The following is a 26,600-nucleotide window of genomic DNA, read 5'->3' as shown; positions in this document are numbered from 1 at the left end:
TTACTTTACTTGGTCCCTTCATTTTTTCACCACTTCCCTTGAGATTGTGATGACAGGTTTTTATTAGAACTAAAGAAATTGTACATATGCATAAATCCCTGCTTTAGCTTTTAAGGGATTTCAAGCATTAGGAATATTAGAAGCAGGCTCCAGAACAATTTTGCTTCTGGTCACAGGTTCTAGTCAAGCTTGGGTTAGCTTGACTAACTCACTCGGGAATGTTTGTTGCTATGTTTGATGTGCTTGCAGGTCATTCTTCTGCATTCATATTTTGAAAATAAAACTCAGTTGCAGTAACTCATCCTTGACTGGCAGTTTTAGTAAAGAGGTGATGGTTTGATAGGAAGCAAAAGTTGAATGGTCTTATCTGGGATAATCTGTTCTTAACATTAGTGGAATAGTACGGGAAGCTTCAGATATCCATTTGCTTAGTGCTATATTTGCTTAGTGAATCAGCCAAACTCTGTGGTCCACAGGATTTTCAGTCTGGCACCGTTCATGAATATTAGCTTTATTCAGAAACTTATTTTTAAAAAATCAACTCTATTTTTAAAAAACTAAAGAAAGGTCATCCAGACTATACAAACAAATTATTCCACTTATAAGTAGAGATCTTGCATTTGTGGGGTACTTGATTTATCTATATTATGAGTCTAAGAAATCTGACATGACAGGTTAGAAATTGTGATGTGTGGACTGACTGGGAGATTGCACACGCATTCACCTGTGATATTGAAAGTACTTTGTCCCATCTGAACTGATTAAACAGTCTTGTTACTCTTAGTATGTGTACTATAATCTGCTAAGCAGCTTGGACACTTCCATCTCATCTACCGTTTTTCTTACATTGTTTCAGTTCTTTGTTTCTACACCATATTTTACATCAGACAGCAGTTCATACTACAAAATATTTAGTGACAAAAATGGTTACAAGCATATTCATTACATCAACGGCTCTGTGGTAAGTCAAGCAGAATGTTCTGCATTGACCTACTGTAAATTCCTGAAATAATTCTACAATATTCAGTAACTTACATGTTTCACTTCGCAGGAGAATTCAATCCAAATTACAAGTGGAGAATGGGAGGCAATATACATTTTCAGAGTAACAAATGATGCAATGTGAGTATCACGAAGAAGAGAACAGGTTGAGAGTGTTGTCAGTAAAAGCAACACTTAATCATTGGAACATCATTTGGTAACTCATCAAGTTATAACCCGGTCTAATTTGTTTTGTATCTGAATGCATCCACAACAAATTTGTGTGCAAAGGCACTGCACAGGTTTGCAAACTTGATTTACTTATGGGAGATTCTTTGCAAATGGCCCTCATTTTTCTCTTTATTTTCAGTCACCCATCTTAGAGAGGCTTATTTAGAAATATGTAAATTTAAGCATGTGGGTAACCCTCATACAATTTGCAATTACTTCGGTTGTCTCTCTTTTTCTGGTGTCTCATTCAGGTTACTATATAGATAGATGCAACTTACATAATTGAAGTGATTAGCTCATGAGAATTCAGATAGAACTCCTATTTATATGGTTTATTTATCATCTAATCAGAGTTTGAGCAAAGTTTTATTAAGACAAAAGGTATATAAGCTTAACTTACTCTTCCATCACATGCAGAAATCTCAAAAAGTCTAAGTTAACTTCCAAGACGGCTTTTCAACTTGATGCTGGTTCATAGGTCATCACTTTATGGATTATTTATTAACATGTAAATGAATTTACAGTTTCTATTCAAGCAATGAATTTGAAGGCTATCCAGGAAGAAGGAATATTTACAAGTAAGTGTTATCAATATTATCTTAATGATACTAGGTTGATAGAAGATAGGTCTGGATTTGTCAGTAAAAAAATTCAGTTTCAAGATGTCTAAAGTGTAATTTCACAAGCTATTTTAACTAAATCTTGACCTCAGATTATATCTGAGAATTGCAGAGAAATAGCATCTCAAGTTTAAATATTCTCCTGGGAAAAATATGATAAAAAGGAAAACATTTATTTTTAAATTGAACTGTTCTGAAAGTAGAGTGCCTACATTCTAGCATATGAGACACATGTGAAGTTAGTTGTAGCAGAATAAATGTTGCTTTCTTTTATTTCTCTCCTAGAATCAGTATTGGAAGTAAGCCTATTAGAAAACAATGCATTACTTGCAATTTAAGGAAAGAGAGATGTCAGTATTATACAGCAAGGTTCAGCGAACATTCTAAGTATTATGCCTTGATCTGTTATGGTATGTATAGCATGGGAGCAAACATACAATCAGCTGTTCTTTCAAATTTATCAGAGGTGGAGATAATATCAATTATCCCAAATGATAGCTAGATGCATCATAGAAATTTCACAATAACCAGGAGAGATTTCCAGAAAGAAAGTTTTCCATGTCCAAGAACCATGGGAAGATGTTTCTGAAAATACAAATATTTTCACCTTTTTTTTTTTTTTTTTACTTTTTCAACAAAAATCTTGGGATTTTAGAATTAAACACAAATTTGTGAAAGGTCTTCGTGGCACAAAACATTCTAATCTGGCTTTTCAAAGTCCTGCTTTTTCTTGCAGCAGCAAGATTTAGAAAAACACATTGATTTCCGATTCATGTGATCAAAGTTAGCTATGAGAAACTACTACAGTATGTTTTCCAGTTGAAATTATTAAAACCTGTATTAGCCACAAAATGTTGGATATTTTCTACCTGAGAACATTTTTATTAACTGAGCTAAGAAAAAACTGAATTCATCAAGATGTAAAATCACTGAAACCACTTGTAACACAGAAGTATTAGATGAAGTCTTAGCTCTGTTGAAATGTTAGGTGATTTCAGTGATCTGAGGTTTCATCCAGTCATGTAATCAAAGAAAAATGACGTCACAATCTAAAAAAAAGGAAAGAAAAATATCCAAGGTTTTCCTCTTGCGTATTTCATATAAAGTTTACTGTTGTTCTGATTCTGCACCCACTGATCAGCTGAAGAGTTCCTTAGAACTTCCGTTGAGCAGAGAAGCAAATGTAGCAAATAATAACGCCTTTCAATCATTCTTACACAAAATAGTAAGGTCGTCACCATATGAAAGCCACTCACCTTCACAAATATGATGTGACATGTTCTCAGAAGAATGTTTCACATTGTTAATTCTGCATTTGTGTTATGTAATCACATCTCAGGTATTAACTAGATGTCACTTCATCTCTAGGGAGGAGGAAGAGTTTGTTAGTAGATTTAACGTTGCTTTATCTTCTTTGCTAAGCAATGCCTATATATATACAAGTCTACGTACACACAGTACCTTATCTATTTTCTGCAGCAGGGACTACTGGGTTATACAGCAGAGAAGAATCACATTTGTGTATCAACTTTGAACTCTTTAACACCTGTCAGTTACCAATATTAATGTAATACACACACCGTCACCAAATTCCAGCGTCAAACTATAAACTGATTTCTTATCATTCTTATGACAGGTCCCGGGATTCCCATTTCTACTCTTTTCGAGAGCCATGGTGATAGAGGTACTGTGAATACCCTGCCCATTTTTCAGCAATTGTTTTTCTCATTGATCTTCACTATGGAGATCTTCTAATACAGTATTTAGGATTATGATCAAGAAGCCTTCATCTTGTTTGTTATTAAAATATCTAGCATCTTTCTAGATTTGTTGATTAGTAAAATCCAAATATCAGTGAACATACTGATGCTTTTATTTTCACTCCTGTGTCCAGAACTTATATAGTATCCTGATGTTTTTCCTGTTTACATACTACAGATGCAGTGAACATCAGCAACTCTTTGTCTACCAAACATTGAGTCAAACTTTGTAGAAAACATTATTGTGATTTCCAAACTATTCCTTTTCACATTTGGATGAACACAAGACTTTCTGATTTTTTTCATTAGGCAACCCTACCCTATACAAAAGGCAACAGTGTACTATTTAGAGTTTGCAGTTTGAGCTATTGTACTGTACCAATTAGAATCTGGATCAGTGACTTGCTCTTCAGCCATCCGTAGAGATGTCAGGGAAGAGCAGAAGCTCTTTCAGATGAGCAGTTCAAATAACTGCTTCAGACAAGGTGTAATTATTGATACAAAAGGAGAACTCCAGCAAGAAACATTCAGAGCCCTCGTTCTTTAGGTAGCCTGTTAGTGAGGACTGTTTGCAATAAGGCCAAGCAGGAGTTTGCTAACTATGAAAATATTAATTACTCTGCAGTGAGTTTTCTTCTTCTGTCCCTTGTTTTTCCCTAAAAATTTTTCTCCAACTTAAAGCCTTCAGTCCTGAAATGTTAGGAAAACTAGCATGGTCCTGTAAAAAACTTCAGTGACTTGGCATTCCCCCTTCTTTCCCCAATAATCAGTGGAAATGCATTGGTAGTTCTAATGCCAGAGACCTTACACTTTAGCCTGTATTGATAACCTGCTATTAACTGAGCGTTGTCTCACCAGAAGACATGTAAAAACACGAGGAAAACAAATGCTGCAATATAGTTAAGCTAAATTAATCAGTGATGTTTCATGTAAAAGTCAATGAATTGCAATATAAGATTAATTTTTCTCCAATAGGAGTTGGTACATCTTAGTTTTAACCACTCAAAAATGTTTGCAGATGGAAAAGATTGGTCAACACATCTGTTGCAATTGTGCTATAAAAACACTGTGTTATTCTGGTATTTCTTTTGCAGAAGGTTTCAATAGGTTTAAAGGTTTAAATACAGCTAATGCATGGAATTTTCATATTTAATCTGTTGTCATAGCTCTCTGTTTTCCATGAATCATTATGACCATGTGTATCAAGGGCCAGTTCTACTTCCTTACCAAAGTATGAATTACATGAAATGCAGTGCTAAGTGCCCAACTACAAATACGTGTTTCTTAACCTCTCTGCAGGAGAGAACAGTTTCATCTAGTGGGTCTTCACCACTGTTTCATGATGCCTCATTCTGCAGTGCTACTACTCTTCAGGAATAAAAACAAATTCAGGCTTCTCTTTTGAGTTTTTCATGACCTTTTTTGGATTAATTTTCCTTAAGTCCCTTACTTTCATAATCTCTTCTGTGATGCAAAACTATTTTTAGTAGATCCATTTTCATTGCAGTTGGCAGCACTTTGAAAATATATCACCTGTGAATTTTAGTAGGAGGCATGCAGTTAAACTAACATACACCAGTTTTGGAACTACCTTCCAGCATGCCTACAATTCATTTGTGGTAATGGGCAAGTTTCGGGAGTTTCGAGGGGAAGGATGGAAAGGGTCCGGCTAAGTTTGGGTGAGTATCCAAAGCTAGAATGATCTTTCAGCCATAAAAACCCACTCTAATCTGCAAAACTTGTCAAGAATATTTTGAAGGAACAAATTCCAGTGTTCTGGCATGTCCGGAGCACTATCTAGCTCAAGACAGGCTGAGAGAAGTATTTCTTGTGGTTTTTTGAGCATTTCAAGAAACAGGAAGTGGTTGCCATTAAAAAAAAAAAAAGGTAAACTAATAAAGGAAAATCTCCTGCAGTTTAAAAAGGGTCTTTAGTTTTGAAAGTGAAGCTAAAAGTCACAGATTTCCATTATGTACCATATTCTTCATCCATCACTACTCATGGGAAAACACGTAAATAAACAAGTAATACATAGTGCATTCATAATACATAGTTCTGCAGTCTATGCTGGAAATTAATGAAATATTAAATAGTAGTTTTAAATTATATAAAAGTAGATTGGGTCTAAAGCAAGTAAAACAAAAATTTTAAACACTTAAAAAAACCCCAGAAGTTCACTAAATGTGCAGTGACATATTGCTAAGGACAGTTATATGTTAAGTCTAGTATCTTTGTGTAGGAATATACTGTACAGTGGTTAAGCAAGGGTTTGCCACAATCCCTTAAGAAACTGAAGTTCCTGCGTTAGCAAGAAACAAGGTACTCCCAAACATCTTTGCGCTTAAGCACACTGCCCAAGGGTCTCAGAGGGTAAACTGATGTTACTGTGGTAAGCAAGAGAGGACATATAGGACTGTGTTGCATGATGGGATGAATTTTCCATTTCCAGCTCCCACCATATTACAAAACTGGATGAGGGCTCTGCAGGAGAAAGGAGTTTCTTCATAACATCCGGGACTCTAACACTCAGAGGCAACATGTGAAATGATTTGCATTACAAAATGTAGATCCTATACAAAACTAACGAATATTTGTGCACTATAATACCAATGCCTTGCTTTTATTTAGCTATGTGATCAAGCCCAATTAGAAGTGTCTGAGCTGATTTCATTACTCTGCTAGTAAAATTTCAGATTTCCTTTCTTTAAAGGAATATCAATTAATGAAGAAGAATTAACAATAATTTAGTTAATAATTCAGGCATTTCTTTTACTTAGAGCTCAGAGTATTGGAAGACAATTGGGAATTGCAGTCTGCTTTGCAAGAGATCAAACTGCCAAAAGAAGAAATTAATAAACTTGAAGTGGATGGTATAAGTAAGAAACGCACATTTTTATTATACTTTTTATTTCTACTATTTTAATATTTTGCCTTCCTTTTCTTATAAGTAGAGTCTTTCTGTAGAACAAACTTGCTAGCCTGCCAGACTGGGAAGAAGCCCAGTTCTGCCATTTGACAACAATCTGTCTGTGCCTCAGGGTATCTCTCAGTAAAATAGTAGTTAAAATACATCTCTGCTTCACAATGCAATTTTTTCTTCTAATTCTTTAATACTATTGGTAAAGTGTTTAAATATCGTGTAAAAACATTATAGTATGCTGGTAATAAAATGTGAAATGTAAACTGCTGATCATGTGTTACACATTATATTGACATGCATACGCTATTGTTTTTACTAGTGACTTTACAAACAATATTCCATGGTAATGAATTGGTGTAAAGTTTCCAAAAATAATTTCTCATAATCTTAACAACAGTTATATTCCTAGTTGTGTTTTTCTAAGCACCTGGAAAACTGAGAACCTAGAGTTACGTAAAATAATAATTTTATGCATAGCTAAATTAAAATAAAAGTGGGCACTTTATTTCTTCAAAGTTGTTCTTCAACAGCTTAATATAAACCATTACTTGCAACAGTTCTGTGATTCACAGTTTGTGCATTGTGTAGCTTGTACTGATAGGATTTTCATATACTGTTACAGCAAACTCTGGGTTATGTTTGGAGGAATCATTTTAACCATTAAAAATATAATTTTTCTATGTCTTTTCTAGCTTTGTGGTACAAAATGCTTCTACCCCCCCAGTTTGATAGATCCAAGAAGTACCCTCTGCTTATTCAGGTGTATGTAACACTTCCTTTCTTTGCACGTTGTTGTTTTGTCAGAAAATGTACTTCTTATAACTTAACAAAACCTCAGATATTTGCAACATTTTATGCAGCAAAAGCAAAACCACTTATTTCTGGGTTGGTTTTTTTTGTTGTTGTGGTGGGTTTTTGTCAGGAGGCAGTCTGAAATTATTGATTTCAGCTTTGCTAATATGAAAAATACCAGAGCCTGCTTCATTTTTTAAGAAAAAAACCCAAGCACCCTTAAACCATGTGGATCATCTTCTTCGCTCAAATGTTCCTTCTAAAGAGCATTTGGCATTAATTGAATTTATTGCAGGCAGAAGAGGCAACAAAAATTGCAGTGGTGCAAAAAAATGAGAGGCAGAAAGGAGAGCTGAGTGGGTGTAATAAACCTTACATCATTTTTTATTAACCCGTGATGATCCAAAGGTCCAAGAATGCCAAGTATGTTCAAATGAACTTCAGAGTAGAAGATTAAGTCAGTCATGTCCTTAAGGTCAAATATGTGATTTGCATTAGGCCATTCTCATGAGGAGTGCCTCTCTGTATTGCTCAACTATGTGGGGTGTGTTCTGCCCACAGCTCCAACAGCACATATTCCCTACTGAAACAAAGAAAGTCTGGGGGTGGCCAGAAAGTGTAAGAGGCTGTACTTTTTTTCTCCTGTTTTCTTTGGCATTGCTGACTGCATGTGGAGATCAAATGCAGAAAAGCAGAAAAGCATCAAAAAGGGCTGAGGAATTTGGAGAGAGGAAGGAATTTAGTGTTTGAGCCATGATTCTTCTAAGGATTCCCCTTAGGACAAGTACCTGGTGCTGCACCCTTCAGTCTGATCTAAAACTAATGATTTGCCTTAGGCATAAGACATAAAGGATTAAAATGGATTTTAGATAGAAAAATCTCACAAATACATGAAAATGATTGTTGAACTGTTTGCCTTCTGCACTCTCTGAATCATAGCCATATACGAAAATACTTGTGGAGAAAATGTAAGAAGTACCTATAGCTATAGTCCAGTATCCGGTAACAATTTGTAAATTTATGAGTTGAAAATATGTGAATTTTCATCATCAGGTACGGAGGACCCTGCAGTCAGAATGTAAAGGAAACTTTTAGCATTAGCTGGATAACCTATCTTGCAAGCAAAGAGGGAATTATTGTTGCTCTAGTGGATGGCAGAGGGACAGCTTATCAAGGTGACAAGATTTTGCATGCGGTATATCGAAGACTAGGAGTCTATGAAGTTGAAGACCAAATCTCAGCAGTGAAGTAAGTGGAATATCCCCCTGTATAACTGTTGTATTTACATACCTACAAGAACTAATGTGAAAAAAATATTAAATATATTTCTCAGCCTTTCTTCTGGAGACCCAAGGTCTCCAGGAAATAAGACGACTTGTAGAAATACAATATTACTGAGGTGCTTGATGTCAGTGAGGTTTAGTGTGGTACATTAAGTCCATATACTACTAAGTCCACATTTGGACCTCACCACTTCCATTTTATAAAAGCATCATCAGAGGCTTCAGTCCTAGACCTAAGGAACTACAAGCATCAGTGGTGAGAGGTAAGCCAATGTATTATCCATTATTTTGAAATTTTCCCTGTAGGAGAAACTTACCTCAGTGACCAAAGTGATTAGCCAAAGAACCATGCTGATGTACCAGAGTGATTAGCTAAAGGTCAAATGTGAAGTTTGTAGCAAAACTAAATCCTGACACAAGCCTTTTAGAGGTCCATTAGTCATAAAGTTGCTTTCCATGCAATTTTAGGATAGTTATGAACAACAGAAAGTGTCTGAGGTCCTCTGGTAGTTGTTCCCCAATGGTTGCTCCTTTGCATCAAAACACTTAAAGTATTCCAAGGGAAAATAATTCCCTAAGCAGAGGTTTTGGGAGGGAGTTAAAGCTGAGGTTTTGTAAAGAAAGGCAGTCTGTTAAGCTTACAGCTGCAGTAGCACTGATGAAGTGAGCATTTAAAGAAGCGTTAGTCTGATCACCACGGAGATGAGTGCAAGGCAGGAATAAGGAAATTAGTCTAGCCTTTGTTCTGGAATTTGGCCCATGAGAGCACAGACAGATTTCCAGGTGCAATAGTAAATACTCACTTTCCCCCTGTAACAGACATAACTTTGAGTAGCTCAGCTAGAAATTGGATGTAGCAGTGCAGGTTTCCACTGCTTTCTCTCTTGTTTGAGAACACTACCTGTATTTACAAGTGTGTGCAAGGAGGGTATCTGTTCCTTTTTCTGCTTTGTGATAATTAATTTCCTCCTCAATGATATAAACACACCGTTATCCTTTTCAGTGATAAACGAAACAGAATAGCTGTATATCATGTCAGGTTTTTCTATTAATCTATTATCTGATTTTCCTTCTTGAAACTTTTAGCAGCAAGGGCTTATTTTATCACAAGGGAGAGAATGCTTTTTTATTACTCTGAATCATCACTCAGACATAAAATGTCAGAGACAGAGGGAACTTAAACTGATTCTGCAGTTTCAAAATCTGCTGAGACAGGCTGTGAAGAAATTACCTCACACTTCACACTTCCCAGTTTTCTGTCAGCACCTTGACTAAATTTTTTTTCAGTTAAATGTATTGCATTCCATCTTCCTGACCTAACATGTGGTTTAAGATGCCTGATTTTTAGAGAGGATCCTATACTCCAGTGGGAAGTTCTTGGAGGGGCTTCTACTGTAGGAAGAACGCCAGCGATTAAGACAGGAATATAATAAAGCTGAATAATTTTTTGGCTTTTCTAACTTTGTCCCACCCAGATAGTACCCTGCATTTTGGGTGTTGTCAGTCAGTCGTGCTTGTCCTAGTAAAATAAGGCTAGCAGCTGCTGCTATGTGTCCTGGGATGTATCTGAACCTATTTTGTTTATCTTCACTCTTGAATCTTTGTGGTCTTTTGCCTTCTTTGCTGTTGCTAATACAGCTCTGGAAATAGAGCCTTCAGACTTTGACTATTTGACTACAGAGTGCATAAACAAGGTGCACCTTTCACGCATTGCACCTTTCACACGTACTTGGAGTATTAGAAGATGTTTTCCTCATTATTATTTTTTATTATAGTAGCAGTATGTGCTCTTCACTTTTCAGGCAGATAAAAAAGAAAGCTTATTGCTCCGGGGAATCCCTAATCTCAGAGGTTGGTACCTCTCTTGAGAGATGAGAGTATCAACTTGTTGTAAGACGAGTGTGTTGAGCATCTTGCAGAAAAAGGTCTGAATGTTAATGGTAATCCAGCACCTTTGGCATTAAAATGATGAAAACAGCAATAGCCTGTGGTGAGGTAGAGCTATGGGAAATGAAGTGTGGTTATTAGTAGCAGTACACTTTCTGAACTTATTTCTCTGCATGTGTGTGAGTGTATGTCTGTGTATATGCGTATGCATATATATATATGCTCATGTTTAACATGAGTATAATGTATGATGTTTAATCTAGTCTGGACTAAATATCCAGGTGGTTTCTAAGTATAAGAAAAAATAACTTTTTTCTGCCAAGAAGCCAGTTGGGTAGAGTCCTCATCCACTGGAACAAAAATTATTATGAAGAAAGCATTTTTTATTCTTTCAAGGAAAATTCTTCCTTTTGCTCTGAAATACCTACTAATTGAGTAATAGATGCTTTGTAGAAATCAGACATGCTGTGCTGATTGACAATTTGCTGAAATTGGTGGGTTGTGTGGAAAAAAGTGCAAGAAAAACTGTTTTTTGCTAATTTGTTATAGTATTAGCAATCTTTTGAAACAATGCATTTATTTCTGTGATTTTATTTTCCACAGGAAATTTATAGAAATGGGTTTTATTGATGAGAAACGAATAGCAATATGGGGCTGGGTAAGTGTCTGGGGGTTTTGTATCTATCTTTAAATAATCCTGCAGTACAATTTTTTTAATTCTTCCTTATTCTGTCCTAAATCTGTATAGCTTCCTCTACCAGTGTTTGATGGTATTGCCAAAGGCAATAGTTCCTGTTGATGCCTCATACATGCAATTGCAACAGTGCAAGCCCCCAAAAAGGGATCTCCAGCAGCTCAAGAGGGAATTTTGAAAAGCTTATGTCTAATACATTGATTGGACTTTAAGTTAAGCAAAATAGAGATGGTTTTACTGGCTATACTTTTAACTTAGGGACTTAATGGCATGGTGTCAAAATTCAAGTATTGTCCTTTCTGATCTGAGATTAAAATAATGAGTAAAGTCCTATGAATACCTCTCATTGGAAAATGTGACCCTTGCATCATTCGGAATCACTGTATACTTGGCTGACATTGAAATGGTCAGTAGGGGTGAATCTGGGTCTGAGAGCTGTACAGCATTGACAGCTTCACCAAGAAGTGGAAAAATTGGACAGTATAGGAGTCATTCCGAATAATTAGCTAGTGTATTTATCTTTGTTTTTTTCATGCACTGCTTTGTAACACTTCCCAGAACCTTTTATTGCCAGATGTATTGCAAGCCTTCATTATTAAATGGCCAGATTCCACTACACTTAGGCACTGAGAAATAGAATAGCATACCTCGAGTACAAATTTTAGGATAGCATTGCATTCTAATAGGAGAAAAATAAATTATTGGAATAGTTGGGGATCTTTTTCCTGGGCTGTCAGCTTCAAACTAGGACCATTAATGGAAATGAGATGCAGACCTATTAGTGGAGTTCTAGAAGAGCTGAAGCCAACTTCAGTGGCAGCACAAAAGCCACACAGCCCCTTTACAGAAATTTTTAAGATGTTTAGGCCATCTGACTCAATTGCTTATGGTCATCATGAATAGCTAGCTCAAGAATGAATAGACAGAACGGGAGCCCTGCCTCCTACCCACCTTCAGTCTAAGATAATTTATTCTGTGCAGGAGAACAAGCTGATCAGCAACACCTGAGGGTCTCATGGATTAGGAACAGTACTGTAAGGAATGCTAAAAGGGGTTGGAGGCAAGACCTATGTTAGCCACCCTTACTTCTCTGAGTATATCAGTATCAGCTGTCCAAAAGTAACAGGCAGCACTAACTAAAAAAGCTTACAGAATAAACTGGTATGTTAGCCACTCATTAACATTTTTCCAATATTTTTCTCTTTATGCATGTTCATTTTTCTCTGATTGTCATTTAGAAAGACCTTTTATTTCATTCTCTTTAACTTCCTGTCTTTGCCAGGAGAATTCTTCTGATCTGTCACTGTTTGTTTGGGGTTTTTTTTTTTGCTGTTTTTTGTTTGTTTGTTTGTTTTTGTTGGCCCAGTTTCATTGTAAGAGGCTTGCCCAGAACCCACTAGAGGATGGATCTTGTAAGTTTCAGTTCAAGTGTAACTATAGAAGTTGACTGATCTTAGATAGCACATGAGCAGGGTTGCTAAAATCTTTCTATGAAGCTTCTACCAACTAATATTTAAATTACTTTGGTCAGACACTGCTATAACACCAGGATAAAATGGGGTGCCATATGGTGAAATTAAGTGACACAGACCCTTAAAAATGCATAATTCTAAAGTGACATTAAGTAAGTTAAGGCCACATGAAAACAGTTTATTTTTTTAATCACATCATATTTTATTTCACCACAGTGTTTCCCAAATCAGTTAAGAGATTTCACACATCTAAAGCATTGTATCCCAGTAGTGGACATAATATTCAAATAACAGCACTATTGCCAAACCTGTAATTTTTTTTCCATTTTTTTCTATTCATTATACCATTTACTGGTCCATAACTTTTCAAAGGACTTGAAAGGTGTCTCCTTATTTATAGCCTGCAGCTTGGCAGCTATGCATGAACTATGTAGCTCATCATACTTTTAGACTCACCAAACTCTTCTCGATGGCAAAAGCTCTTAAATAACCTCTAAAGCAATTCAGGTTTTGAACTCTGTCTGCATTTTACAGTGCATAGATTTATCTGCCTGATCCTAATCCTTTACTTTTCAGCCTTGTGGACTGATTTTTTAAAAGATCAAATAAGCCAATCAAATGAGCTGGAAAAATTGTACAAATTATTATTTTCATCAGCTGTCATTTCAAGTTGGAATGTCAACAGGAGGGAGGGACTAACTTACTTTAGTGGAAAAAAATATTTAATAATTTTGCTTATTTCCCTTAGTTTTCATATGCTACTGATGAGGCTGATAATCTTCAGAATTCTTCCTGAAACACCCCATATTTTTGTCCCTCCCTCCATTCCAAAGTAAACAGTAACCCATTATTTCCCAAGGACCTTATACAAGTATTTTCCAACCCCATTTTCACATCCTGTGGACAGCCAAACCAAATGCTTTTTATTTTCCTGTCTCAGCAACTAGCCCCACACAGTTGCACAGATCTATGCTGATACGCAGGCTTACTTACTTCTTTACCTAATTTCCAATTAGGAACTTATTCTTCCTTGCTGGGTCCCAGTTTGAAGAATCAGACCAGAAAATAACAGGAACAATGGCAGGCAATAGGGAGGAGTTGCTCCAACCTCAAGTTCTCAAGTAGCTGAGCCTATTAGTACTGATGATGGGGTTGGTTCAATATACCAGTCATTAGCAAAAGCTAGGTATTTGCTAAGGAAGGGAAAAACCTGTAACTCTTCTTGGTGGTGCACACTGAAAGGATGAGAGGCAAGGAACAGAAGTTGCCACAAGGGAAGTTCTGTTTAGTTTTTAGGAAAAAATTTTAACGACAGTGGTCAGCATTGAAACAGATTGAGTAGAGAGGCTGTGTACTGTGGATGTGAATCTGATCGACCTCATTTAAATCTGAAGTTAGCCCTGTTTTGAGATAGAGGTTGCATTAGATTACCTTGAAGGACCCTGCCAACTTAAATTTTTCCATGATTCTAAGTGGTGATAAGAGCAGTATCCTGTGATAAGCATTGAAGAAGTAGCAGAAAAGAAGTGATTCAATAGAATCGTCTAATCTCAAAAGAAATCACATCAGATCCATTTGAAATAAATAAATTTTAAAAATAAAAGTGTTTGTTGCTTTGTCTTCCACACATTTAAAGTAAAATATTTACTTAGGCATTTGATTCAGAAAACAAAATGATACTTCACCAACAATTTTAAACTGTCTGTGATTCCTCCGTAGTCCTATGGTGGATACGTAACTTCTTTGGCACTTGGATCTGGCAGTGGAGTATTTAAATGTGGAATGGCTGTGGCTCCTGTTTCCAGCTGGGAATATTACGGTATGGAAACTTGTCATAAATACTGACTTGGAAAGCAAGATGTAGCATTTAATATCTTTCTAAATGAAATCATTGCAGGAGACTGGCAATATGAAACTTAAAGACATTGCAATTACCTAGACATAAAACTCTTAAGACCTTAAGTTTAAATGTTTTCCGTGCTGAAAATAACTGCAACAGCAACTGGCAGTTTGGAAGAGACTGTCACACAGGAGAAGGTACACCCAGGTAATTCTATATGCACATCTGTAACAGTAAGTGTGTAAAGCCCTCTTGGTAAACTGCTATCTCCCTAAAAATCTTGTTAAAACAGTATCACTGGATTCAGAAGAGCTGAAATTATTTTTCTGCCAGTAATGGCATCACAGTGCACTTCAACTTCAGATACTGCAGATGATCTCTGTCAGGAATCAGTATCTCCAATGATTGCAAAGTTATTTCTTGAAAGCAGTGGAAAAAAGAGGGAGTCAGTTATGTCTGATATAATTTTTTAATTAAAAAATTTTCCCTTTAGATATTTCTTAGCCACACCTCCTGTGTTGTTGTGAGACATATTATTATTTATGTTTATTGACTTAGGCTCCAAACTGTTCAGAGGAAACAACTCCAGGAGTATACTCCCAGGGCCTTACCGGGTGAATAAAGTAGGCACATACTCATTCTTACGTGCATGGTGTAAAGAAACCTTAGTGTAAAAAAGAATCATGGCGTGCATGTTTTCAATGAGCAAAATGTAGCACTTTGAACACATTTACTTAGCATATGGTCGTTTGCTAAGAAGTCTTGGTTATGAGAAAATTTTTTGGTTAAATGGGAAAGATTCCTTCCCTGACTGCTAGCACAGACATTCCTTGTATTTATAGTGTTTTACAAACAAAGAGGAAAACATTTGTATGACACAGGAAGCATAGTCTTCATGTTTTCACTGGCACCAAGATTTTTAAGGACATTTTCACTCATGATTGCAAGATTATTTCCAGAATGCAGGTATAAAGCACTATTTTTGTAAAAGTCCTTCAATAAGAGTTATAAACATTTGTCCAAGCATTAAAAAAAATAAGTTTTTAAGCTAAAGTATATTAACTAGTAAATTAACTTAACTGCACCATCGCAATCTTTACTTTAGCTAAATTTTCATGAGGGAGTTAAAGAATCTTACTAAAAACACACTGTAAAATCCAAACAGGCAAATGTACCTTCACTGAGGAAGGAAGGAAACAGAAGGAAGTCATGAGTCATAAGTTTTGGCAAACAGATCATGGTAACATCAGGGTGCACTGCATTAGGGTCAAAACTACAGGATGCTACATATTTGAGTCTCTTAGTATCAGCATGTAGGGGCCGTACTGGCCTCTAGAGCTTGTAAATTCTGTCCCGCCCTCTTTTAGATGCACAGAATAGAATCTGGAGCATAATCTTTTCTCTGAAATCCTCCCACTCACCTCCATTTTGTGTCAGAGCTAATAACAGCTGAACAGTTAAAAGATGGCAAGGGAAACAGCATTCAGGGACAGTGTATAGTTAAAAGCATTAGTTCTGTGACTTTTATTAAAATTCACAATTTATCTCCTTTTTCTTCCTCAGTAATTGACAGGCTGAATCTTCCACTTAGTCATTTTAATGCAATTCTGCTGACCTCTGTGGACTTGTTGTAGCTGTACTGGTAGAAGAGAGTGGAGAATTTGGCTCAGAATACTGTAGAAATGCCAGCCATTCAGAAAGAGTCTATTTTATTGAAAACTTAAGCCCAATATGGTTGTTTGACACTGTGTTGACAACAGATATTGCACATTTTCTGTTTTCATTGAATGATAAAGGATTTTGATAAAAGAGAGGCTACTTAGATCTTTTTGGTACTTAATTTATTACAAATTATCTGCAGGAGCCTTAATTGGCTGATCTGGGAGACATAGTTCATATCTTTAGCACTCAGACGTAACATATGTAAAGGATAAACCATGGGAACATGAGTACGTTGAGTCATTTTCCTTCCCTGGGAGGATTGTCGTTTCTGCTTTTTAACAAAATTATTCTAATGCGGTGTACCAAACTGGACAACAACATAGACAGTCCCAATCCTTACTGATTACAATGACCATCATCTCTGTTATGGGAGGGAAATATGCCAGCTCTTCTTTGTCAGAAAACCCTGATCCACTAAATAAATAAAATTCTTGTAATACTGCAGCTTGACTGCTCAATATGTGTCAGATTCTCTTTCAAGGCAAGGTCATAAAGTAAGTAATGTTCTGGTAGTGACAGCTGCTGTGTCAGTTTTCCACAAATTTTCATAACAGCTCTTAGTTAAATTACAAATACCCAAGCAGCTCGAAGATAGCTGTTCCTACTGATTTCTTAGTGATAGATACTCTTCAGTTATTCACATTTGTTTTGTCAAGTCTGATAACAGTCTTTGTTGTAGTTAGAAAAAAGAATTGAACAGAGACCTGAACAGCAATTGCACCACTTTTTCAGTGCAAGCCTGTATAATTTGCTGTTCCCCCTAACTGCTGCATATATCCCATTCAACAGGAAAAGGACAACATATATATCCGTATTTACTGTATATGCACATATGCATCCCAGGTCGGAATTCTGCTCAACTTCTCTTTTTAAGGTGTCAAAAATAGTCTGTGTCACCTTTCCACCTTGGACCTTTATTGGCTCATTGGCTCATTCAACTGGCTTCTGGAGTTCAACCCAATAGCATAAAGCAGTATCAGCTAAGTACCTTTCTCCACAAAACCTTCTGTTGGTTCCACAGATGACTATCAAACCACTGTTTCTGCAAGGATGGTTTGGTAGACATTTATTAATTAACCTTCATAGTTGATTTTTAAAAATATGTTTAAATCTGGTGTATTATGAGGAAATCAAGCAGAACAGATAGACTTAAACAATATTTAATTTGCTACATGACAATGGAGGCACAAAAATATCTGTACATTCTTTATCTATAGCTTTTTTCTTCTTTAATATTGCAGCATCTATCTACACAGAACGATTTATGGGTCTTCCTGTAGAGTCTGATAATCTTGAGCATTACAAGGTGAGAATTCTCTTTCTGTGTTGATCTGCCTTAAACTTGAATTGCACTTCCATGGACAAGTAGAACTGTGAAGAAAGAAAATGACCCACAGCTCTGCTGTGAAATTCATATCGCCATAGTTACCTGGCTTTGTATTTATCAATCCTAAATATGCTGAATTGAAGGATCCTATCACTTGGACAAGTCAAACAGTTCTGCCAGGGCAAACCATTAGCCTAGGAAAGAACTCACATGAGAGAGGTTGAAATGTTGATGTTTATAAGGTTTTGTTTGGTACTGTTAGCTGTGGTTTGTAAAGTGCTTCATGCAAATTAGATCTCTGATAATAATATAAGCATACTAAGTGGTCAGAACAGCTTCCCCTACCTAGAACAAGTTGCCTTTCTTCTTTTCTTCACATTGATAGGAAGTCGATAGCTTCCTCTAGCACTACACATCCCAGCTCTGGATACAGAGAGGTGTGAATTAATGCCCCAAAAAGTTAGTGGAAAGACTCCTAATAAAGATTTTAGATCATATTCTCAGTACCTCTTCTCCATCACAACTCAATGAACAGATATGCTCAATGCCAAACTGCCATGGTAGAGCTGTCTGGGTAGCCAGGAATTATAGTGCTTAGGGAGTGACACATGGCAAGTTCTGTGCTTCTCGTAAACTGGTCCTTAGAAAAGGCGCTAAATATATATGGCTTCTATTATATGATATTAATTATATGAAGTCACTGCTGTCATTTTTATGCCAGTCCAACTGTTTGATTGTTGTTCTACTAGGTAATGAAAGCCTTTCAGCTCTGTGACTGAGTGGTTTAAATTGAAGCTGCTGAACTGTTCATTTTTCCTCTCAACAGAATTCAACTGTGATGGCAAGAGCAAAGAATTTCCAAAACGTAGAGTATCTTCTCATCCATGGAACAGCAGATGGTGAGGTTTGCAAATGGCAGTACAAATACAGAGCCAGAATCACTTTGTTTGAAAAACATTAAGCATCTTTCTATGCCTTTGATTAGGGTCAGTACTCAGATCTTTGGTAGATTGCCATATGACATATTATAAGATGCTTACTCGTTCTTAGTAATGTCAACTGTATCACTTGATAATTAGTGGACACAACTTAATGCACTATAACTTCATGCTTTGTAGTATTTACAGGTTTCAACAGCCAATCTCTTTTTTTCCTTTTTCAGATAATGTACATTTTCAGAACTCAGCACAAATCGCAAAAGCTCTGGTTAATGCACAGGTGGATTTCCAGGCAATGGTAAATAACAGACTATTTTTCATTTTGAACAGTGGTTTGTAGCTTTATCAATAAGCTTATCTGATATTTGGCAATATTGTTAAGAACTCAGTTTAACTGAACATGCTTCAACATCTGGCAATTGCTAGTACATTTGTTACTATTCATAAACAATTTCTTCCTCAAAGGATTTGCCTGCTCTTTTTTTTTTTTCTCTTGCCCTTTGGATGCTAGCAGGATTTCTCTCTTGTCAAGGGTAACTTAGAGGCTTTTAAAATGAGTCAGGGAGAAGAATGAGGATCCAGCCTCCTTACAAAATTTGCTGATAGCTAGTAAAAGACAAGATGAAGGAACTGGTTTCTGGGGCCAAAACCATCACTGGTTCTGATGGATTCTATCTTGAACTGGACATGCCTGCCACAGGCATGAGACAAAACAAGAAAAAGGGTATAAGGAATCCAAGAGCATAACCAGGATCAGAAAAAAAACAAAGTTCCGCACAAAACTTGCTTGGGGTAGCAGGTGCAGGCAAAGAGAGAAACACAAGAGGAACAAACAGGGGAAAAGTAGTTCTGAATTACACACTAAGCTCTGCTTCTGCACCTTTTTTCACAGGGCTAATGACCAAAGTGTTTGCTTGCTATCAAACGTACTGGCTTTCTGCCTCAGCCCACTTTCCCAGGGCCATGAACTCTGCAAAAACGGATCGTACAGGGGGGTCCCTGTACTTGGGGTTTGTAGGCCCTTTTGTGTATTCCACATTTTCTGCCTCCTTCATTGATATTTAGCAAACCTGGGTTATTCCTCAAGTATCTGGAATACTGTATGCAGTTGTAGTTGTTCTAGTTCTGCTATGGAGGAATGTCAGTTATTTCTAAGAGTTAGCATAATTCATATGTGTATTTTATTTGCAGTACACCATTCATAATATTCATGGCCCTGCTCTAATGCAGGATGTTTTGAATAGAATTCCACAACATTGAACTGAAAGCTTGTTGCTTAGAGCCCAGTAATCCTAAGCAAGACTGTGACCCCTATTGCCAAGGCCATGCAGCAGGTCAAGGGCATTTCATCCCTAAGGGCATCTCAAAGCTCTTTTGCCTTACTTGAAACAACTCATTTGTTACTATTGAGGCAGTAATGCTTACTACTAGATTACAGAAGGTTTAGAAACTTTTTTCAGCAAGAATGTGAATATACTGGAAACTGATGAAAAAAAAAAAGTCCCTCTGTTTTCTTGAAGCATCCACCTTCTTCTATATGGTAATAAAGTAAAGTTCTTGCATTAACTATTGCAGAATTGAAAATATAACATAGGGGTTTTATGGCTTTTCTTTTTCTTTTTCAGTGGTATACTGACCAGAACCATGGAATTCCAGGCCTTTCCCGCAAACACCTCTACACACATATGACCCACTTCCTCAAACAGTGTTTTTCTATGTCAGAATAAGTAGGGTATTCAGAGGGTGCTAAGGTATCTGGTACATCTCTGGGAGAACGCAATGATAACAGTGCCCAGGTTTTACAGTTTGCAGGTGAATTGATAACAGGAACTTTGAAGTTTTAAACTTGATGTTTACATCCACTTTTGACATTGTATATGAGCAAATGTTATGCAAATACATGTTTTGGCACGTTTAACACCTGTTTGATAAAAAAAAAATAAAATCAGAATGTAAAACGCCATGTGCATTTATTGCTGTCTTGCTTAAACTTAACATTCTGCAATCCAAAGATAGGTGGTCCATTGCAAAGGCACACTGCCAGATGAATATGCTTGCGTTTGTTAACTACAACTGTAGAATAGGAAAGGACAAAGAAAGCAGTGCAAGTACCTAATTAGCATCCCAACAAGAACCAGTTTCTCAAAATTTATTTCCAGTTTCTTGGAAAGAATCCAAGCAGGGATAGGAACACACAATATTTAAAGCTGAAGTTTGGATAATTATCAAGAATATTGAATGCTGTGTTCAAATTTTATTCAACTCTTATCTGAAACCTTGATTCTGCAAAGCTCTCTGTGTTCAGGTTTAAATATGAAAGCAGAAATCATGATAGCTATTTTATCTCAGTGTTTTTTCTCCCCCTATTCAGAATATGTGAGCCATATTAGGCTGTTTTTAATCTCTAATCATCACCTCACATTCAAATTAATCTCAATGTCATTCATCCCAGACTGGAGGGGAAGGATCAAAGGATTATGCAGGCTTTCTTTGCTTTGTTTCCAGTGAAACTATTTTAGGGAGTCTTTTAAAAATGCTAGAGGGTAATAATGATTGGAATACTTGTATTCTTTTGATTAGTAATTAAATCAGTCCTGTCATAATATAATATGAACAAGATAATTGGCAAGAGATCCATTGTAGATTAAATGATTCTCTGGTAATGTGTTTAAAATATTCTGAGTTAGCCTACTGCATAAGAACTGTGGTCTGTCTAACATAGTATCTCATCTCTGCTATTAGCCAGTGAGAGTAAAAAAATAACCTGAAAGATTGTGGAGTAGCCTTCCCACCAAGCAAGCTGCTTCCTAACTCTCAGTCAGAGATCGGTTGCTGCTTCTTTGTGGAAAAGCAAGGGGTTTCATTTGACCCTCTTGACAAAAACATGGGGTTTAGCCAAAATCATTAAAATGTGGAAGTGATTTGCTATGTAACAGCTTCCTTCGTTTTGTTAATGGCAATATCAAATCTGATTTTCCACACATGAGAACATTCCTCAGACACATCTTTATGTAAATGTAGTTGCCAAGCTGTTTGTAATGGTTAAATTATACTTTGATGGGAACTCTTCAGAAAATACTCAATTAGTTCAGGTTTTTTTGGAAACGCTGCCAATTATGTGACGTTAATGAGCTTTTTGTTGGTAATGTAATTAAGATTCAACTGCTGTAATGGTTAAAGGAAAAAATTATAGCTCTACGAAAGTTAACATTAAGCAAATATAACATGAAGTGGGGCTAATTAGATGTTGATTGTATGGTCCTATGTGCATTTGCTGCACACAACAGTAGTCTCAGTAATGTGGTTATTTTACAAATAAGGAATAGAATTCAGTTGAAATTACTGAGATTTAACTCTCAATTTCTTATATTGATACAACACCACAGAAACCATTGCAAAATTGTGGTGAAAGAGAGAAAAATAAAGCTTTTATCTCAGATGCTTAAAGGTTTCACATACCTGAATATGTCAATGGCAACCTAGAGCAATTTTGAAAAAAGCATGGTGTCATTCTCACATAGATATCAGTACATTGAGTTCTCTTTAAATTTCTTCACCTTTATTTTTATTTATACTTTTGAAAATCCTATAAGCTCTGAAAATTTGGCCAGATAAATTGGCCCTTTGCAGATACTATAAGTAATAAAGTGATGCAATGTGTTGTTCACACCCTGCCCACCGGTCTGTAGTTGGAAGCTTCTGGAAGTATTTGGAATAAGGGACATTTCAGGAAAATGTGTCAAATAAAATAAGAAGGTACCTCTTCCCAAGGGATGCATTAGTTGTTTCATTATTAATCTCCCTTATATCTGTTAATTTCCTACGGCAATCAGAGGACATATCTTCCAAACTGTCCACCATTTACCTTGGCTTGTAGGAAGCAGCTGTGGGGATAAAACATGAAAAAAATAAGGACATCATGCTGCTGTCAGTTTTCTTTCATTGTTTTTCATGTTGTTAATTTATTTGCCTTAGACAGTGTTCTTGCCAAAGAACGGGAATATGTCTTCAGCAGAATGTGACATTTACACTGAGTTGCTGGAATAATGTCTAACCTGAAAGCTTTATGATTGAGCAACCATGTATTTTGATGACCTGAGGGAACAAGTCCTAGGATGCTGTGAGTGTCAAAAAAAAACATCTTAAAAACATACACAACATCAAATTGCTGGCCTGTGCTAATAACAGGTAATGTTGCGGTCATTCATTAGAAATGGTGCAGAGCACTTCAAACCTACCATCGCAGTATCACAGAATCACAGAATGGTTGGGGTTGGAGGGGAACTTCGGAGGTCATCTTGTCCCACCTCCCTGTTCAAGCAGGGCCACCTACAGCCAGGAGCCCAGGACTGTGTCCAGATAGCTTTTGAATATCTGAAAGGATGGAGGCTCCACAACCTCCACAAACTCTCCACAAGACTTCTGACAGCGCTCAGTCACCCTCATAGTAAAAAAGTGTTTCCTGAGGTTCAGACAGAACCTTCTCTGTTTCAGACTGTGCCTGTTGCCTCTTGTTCTGTCACTGGGCACCACTGAAAAGAGCCTGGCTCCACCTTCTTTACACCATCCCTTCAGATATTTATATACAGTAATAAGATCCCACAAGCCTTTTCTTCTCTAGAAAGACAAATTTTTCCATTTTGCATTGCTGTCTACAGTCACAATCCATGTTATAAGCATCACCACAAACATTCACTGGACAGCTATTTGCCTGATTTCTTTATAATTTAACATACAGTATAGGCTCTTCTGTAACAGCTTCAACATAGTTCAAGGTGAAAGGGCTTGTCCTGAGGAATCAAGCTGAAGCTAACAAAAATATGTTAGCCTTATATATGAATAAAAAGTGTATATATCTATACTGCAGACATAGAATATGGTATGTAAGAGCCAACCCTGGGGCACAACTTATTATGAAACTAAGAAATTATAGCTTTTATGACAAGGTTTTCTAGGCTGATGAATTAATATCCTCAAAGTTTTGCTTCCCACTGTCAAATGATCTAAAGGATCCAGTTTTCAGAAAATGCCGGGCACTTTCTACTCTTCTTTTCTATTTTGAATAAGAATCTCACACTTCAGATATGCAAAAATACCACTTCAGACAATGAAACTTAGTCTTCAAATATCTGTCATATAAACCAGGTATACAAGCCTCTGAAGATGGGACGTAGTTGTTCTGAATTAAGCAGACAGGCCCTTGATAAATAGCCACAGACACAGTTGTTTACAAGTCAGTTTCCACTATTAATCCTTTTTAGCTTTTACAAAAAGCCCTGCTTTTATTCTAGGGACTGAAGTGTACATAAACAGTAGAAAACCACTGGTTCTGCTCCAAACTATTCATTCCCCAACACCTGTTTTCATCATCTACCTCATTCATGCTGTGTGAGTTGTACATATCAATGAACATGCAATCCTCATACCTCAAACGTGGAGCTACATGCTTTGCTTCACTTAGGATTACTGCAGCTGCAAAGAAGAAAAGGCCTAAAGAGAAAACAGCATTAGTTGAAAACAAAGTATAACCCCAGCCAGGCTCCAGATTACGCTTAGTGTTGTACTCATTTTACTCAGATATCAAGTCAAATTCAGACTACATTCAATACTTTCCAGTTTGCCAGTCCGTTCCAATTACAAGGCACAGCTGTTTAGAACATTCCATAGAGTCATTTGAAGGCTCTATATTTAATCTGAATAATTCATAGTATTTGCTAAGAGCATTTGGTATTACTTTCAATTATGAACATTGTCTTCTCAGAATGTAAAGTAACTAGTACATACTTGGCCAGCTCTTCTGCTTGCGCAAATTGATGCAGCTCCATTGACTTCAAATGGAGCGATTCCAATTTATGTGAGTAGACAGCGTGGGCTACAGCATAGTTACAATAGCTCTCTTTCCTGAGGTACAAACCCCGTGGCACCCGTGGCAGTGAGCATGGAGTTGCATGCTGTGGAAAGGCTTAGAGACCCTAAACTAACCCTCTGTTTCAGAAAGCCGTTCTTGCTCTCCGAAGTGTAGCCATGGCGTTGTATACATACATATGCACACATTTGTGTGTGTCACGTATATGTGCACATACATGTATGTATGTAACATGATGCATGTTTTATGTATGTATGTGTTTACACATATGTTCTTCCTATATATGTTGCACTAATTCTCAGAAAGGGAATGCAGGGCTCTTCTGGCTGATGATCATGTAGCAAGGATAGGAAAGTAAAACGGGCTGCACAGCCCAGCCTCTGAACTCATGGTTGGCAAGGTTAGGGAGAGAATGCTTTCCGTGCAGAGAAGGAAAAGGGTGTGGGTCTGTAGTCATACCGCAAGATATGTCCTTCTTCCTCCCACGTTCTTTAGATATGTAATGGATTATAATATAATAAAATAATAACAATAAATATGTGATGAAGAAATACACAGAAAAATGTGGGGGATTCACTTTTTTGAAAGCATTTGTTGGGGTTGATTTTACTTTTTTACTTTTGAAAGCCAGCAACTACCTAAATCATTAAAATGTTTAAATCTTGACAAGTTAAATTTTTTTTCTTTTTTTTTCTTGTACCAATAGTTAAAGAGTTGAGAGCAACATCCTACAAAATTATGATGTTCAGAGTATGCTAGCCAGTTATAACAAATTAGTCCTATTTTTCTGAAAAGCCATGCCAACTGGAATTGTCACTGCTATACCATCAGGTTCAGTGTGCAGCTGGTAAGAATTCTGTTTCTCATTTTACCTCTTCAGTAAATTTCCCCATAGATTTTTTGTCCAGTGAGTGCCGTACACTGTCCTTAATCGTGGCCATTACCTGGTGCTGAGATGATGGTGCAGGAAACTTTGATCAGCTCCAAATACAGTGAACCCAAGACACAGATCTTTTTATGACCCCAAGTGAACAATGAAAAACATTAAGATGAAACTTCCCTGAAGGCAGGTCACTTTGAGGTTATGTCTCTTAGTCTGACTCAGTTGAAGTACTGTCTCATATATGAACTATAATATAGAGGAGAGTGAGGTTGTCCTTGACTTTTGCCAAAAGGTGCCATCTAATTACTGTATTTTACAACGTGGCAGGAAAAAAAAATGAGTACATACACGTTTCACACACTCGTTACAGTTTTCTACTTCTGTTTGGTAACTCTTGTTTGCTGTGCTCTTTAATATGTATTACTATAGACTTGGTTATGGCAACTGAAGGTTGCATGGTTTCTTGACGGCAGTTCACTTCTTTCCTGTACTTTTTATTGTCTGTGTATCGCTTGAAAAACAAATAATCAGTCACCTTCCAGATGCCAGATGACCTGCTAGATGATATAACCCGTGTAACAACCTGCCCAACCAGGTGCACTGAGCTGCTCTGTCTCATATATTTTTTTCTGAAGTCATCCTACTGTAAACAAGGAACTTTATCTGACACAAGAAAATAAACAGTGCTAAACAAAAAGAAAAGAACTGCCTGTTTCCTGGAGGAGATTATATTGTTTTACATTCTGTATTGCCTGTTTAGAAAGCTATGTATCTGTAACTCAACATGCAGTGAGGTAATTGTCTTTAGCAATCCATTTCAACAAGTGTGTATGTGTCGTCCTGGTGTAAAAAAAGGCCTAAACGGCCCGTTGGTCACCATCTGCTGTCCCGTCGGGGTACTGCAGGGCTGGGCAGCCCGCCTTCTCCCGCAGGAGCCGCAAAGCTGGCCAACTTCAGGGAGAGGCAGTGCCTTCTAATACTTAGTTCTGGGCGTACATTTAAACTGTGGTTTTGCATCCCCTATATAACGCTCATAAAGTTTAAATAGAAAGTAGATTAAAAAATAATCCTGAGAGAAAGACAACAAAATACCTCAGTGAAATCAGCATCTCCTGAAAATAAGTAGATTTTGGGTATAAGGTTGTTTCCAGGCTTATTTTGGCTCCTTTGGCACCACATCTTAGATGTTACACAGTTGTTTGTCTAGGGAAGGTTGGTATATGGAAGTGGTAATTCTGGTCGTTTGAAACAAACAAAAAAAAAATTGGAAAAGCCAAGTTTGATAAGTATGTATGCAAATTTTAGATCCTATGCCAATCAATGACTGGGAATCCATGACTTTGAATGGATGTGAAAAATACACTTAGGAGCAGAAAGAGAAGAC

General features: G+C 36.8%; 1 protein-coding gene across 2 annotated transcripts in view; it reads left to right on the top strand.

Moving 5' to 3' along the window:
• LOC142057392 (prolyl endopeptidase FAP-like) overlaps positions 1-20,435 on the top strand; it is a 41,026-nt gene extending 20,591 nt beyond the window's left edge. The window contains exons 13-26 of one of the 2 annotated variants that reach the window (XM_075093314.1): positions 857-961; positions 1,052-1,122; positions 1,737-1,790; positions 2,118-2,242; positions 3,469-3,516; positions 6,370-6,468; positions 7,205-7,274; positions 8,358-8,552; positions 11,078-11,132; positions 14,360-14,459; positions 17,444-17,508; positions 18,356-18,428; positions 18,692-18,765; positions 20,093-20,435. In XM_075093314.1, coding sequence (XP_074949415.1) covers positions 857-961; positions 1,052-1,122; positions 1,737-1,790; positions 2,118-2,242; positions 3,469-3,516; positions 6,370-6,468; positions 7,205-7,274; positions 8,358-8,552; positions 11,078-11,132; positions 14,360-14,459; positions 17,444-17,508; positions 18,356-18,428; positions 18,692-18,765; positions 20,093-20,194 — 1,236 coding nt within the window. In that variant the 3' untranslated portion in view covers positions 20,195-20,435. The remainder of the gene's footprint in view (positions 1-856; positions 962-1,051; positions 1,123-1,736; positions 1,791-2,117; positions 2,243-3,468; positions 3,517-6,369; positions 6,469-7,204; positions 7,275-8,357; positions 8,553-11,077; positions 11,133-14,359; positions 14,460-17,443; positions 17,509-18,355; positions 18,429-18,691; positions 18,766-20,092) is intronic. The other variant, XM_075093315.1, reaches the window with a different exon arrangement.
• Positions 20,436-26,600: the final 6,165 nt, after the last annotated feature.

Source organism: Phalacrocorax aristotelis, chromosome 5 (genome assembly GCF_949628215.1).
Source record: "Phalacrocorax aristotelis chromosome 5, bGulAri2.1, whole genome shotgun sequence".
NCBI lineage: Eukaryota > Metazoa > Chordata > Aves > Suliformes > Phalacrocoracidae > Phalacrocorax > Phalacrocorax aristotelis.
The sequence above is the reverse complement of the archived record's forward strand: the minus strand, read 5'-3'. Positions and strand labels throughout refer to the sequence as shown.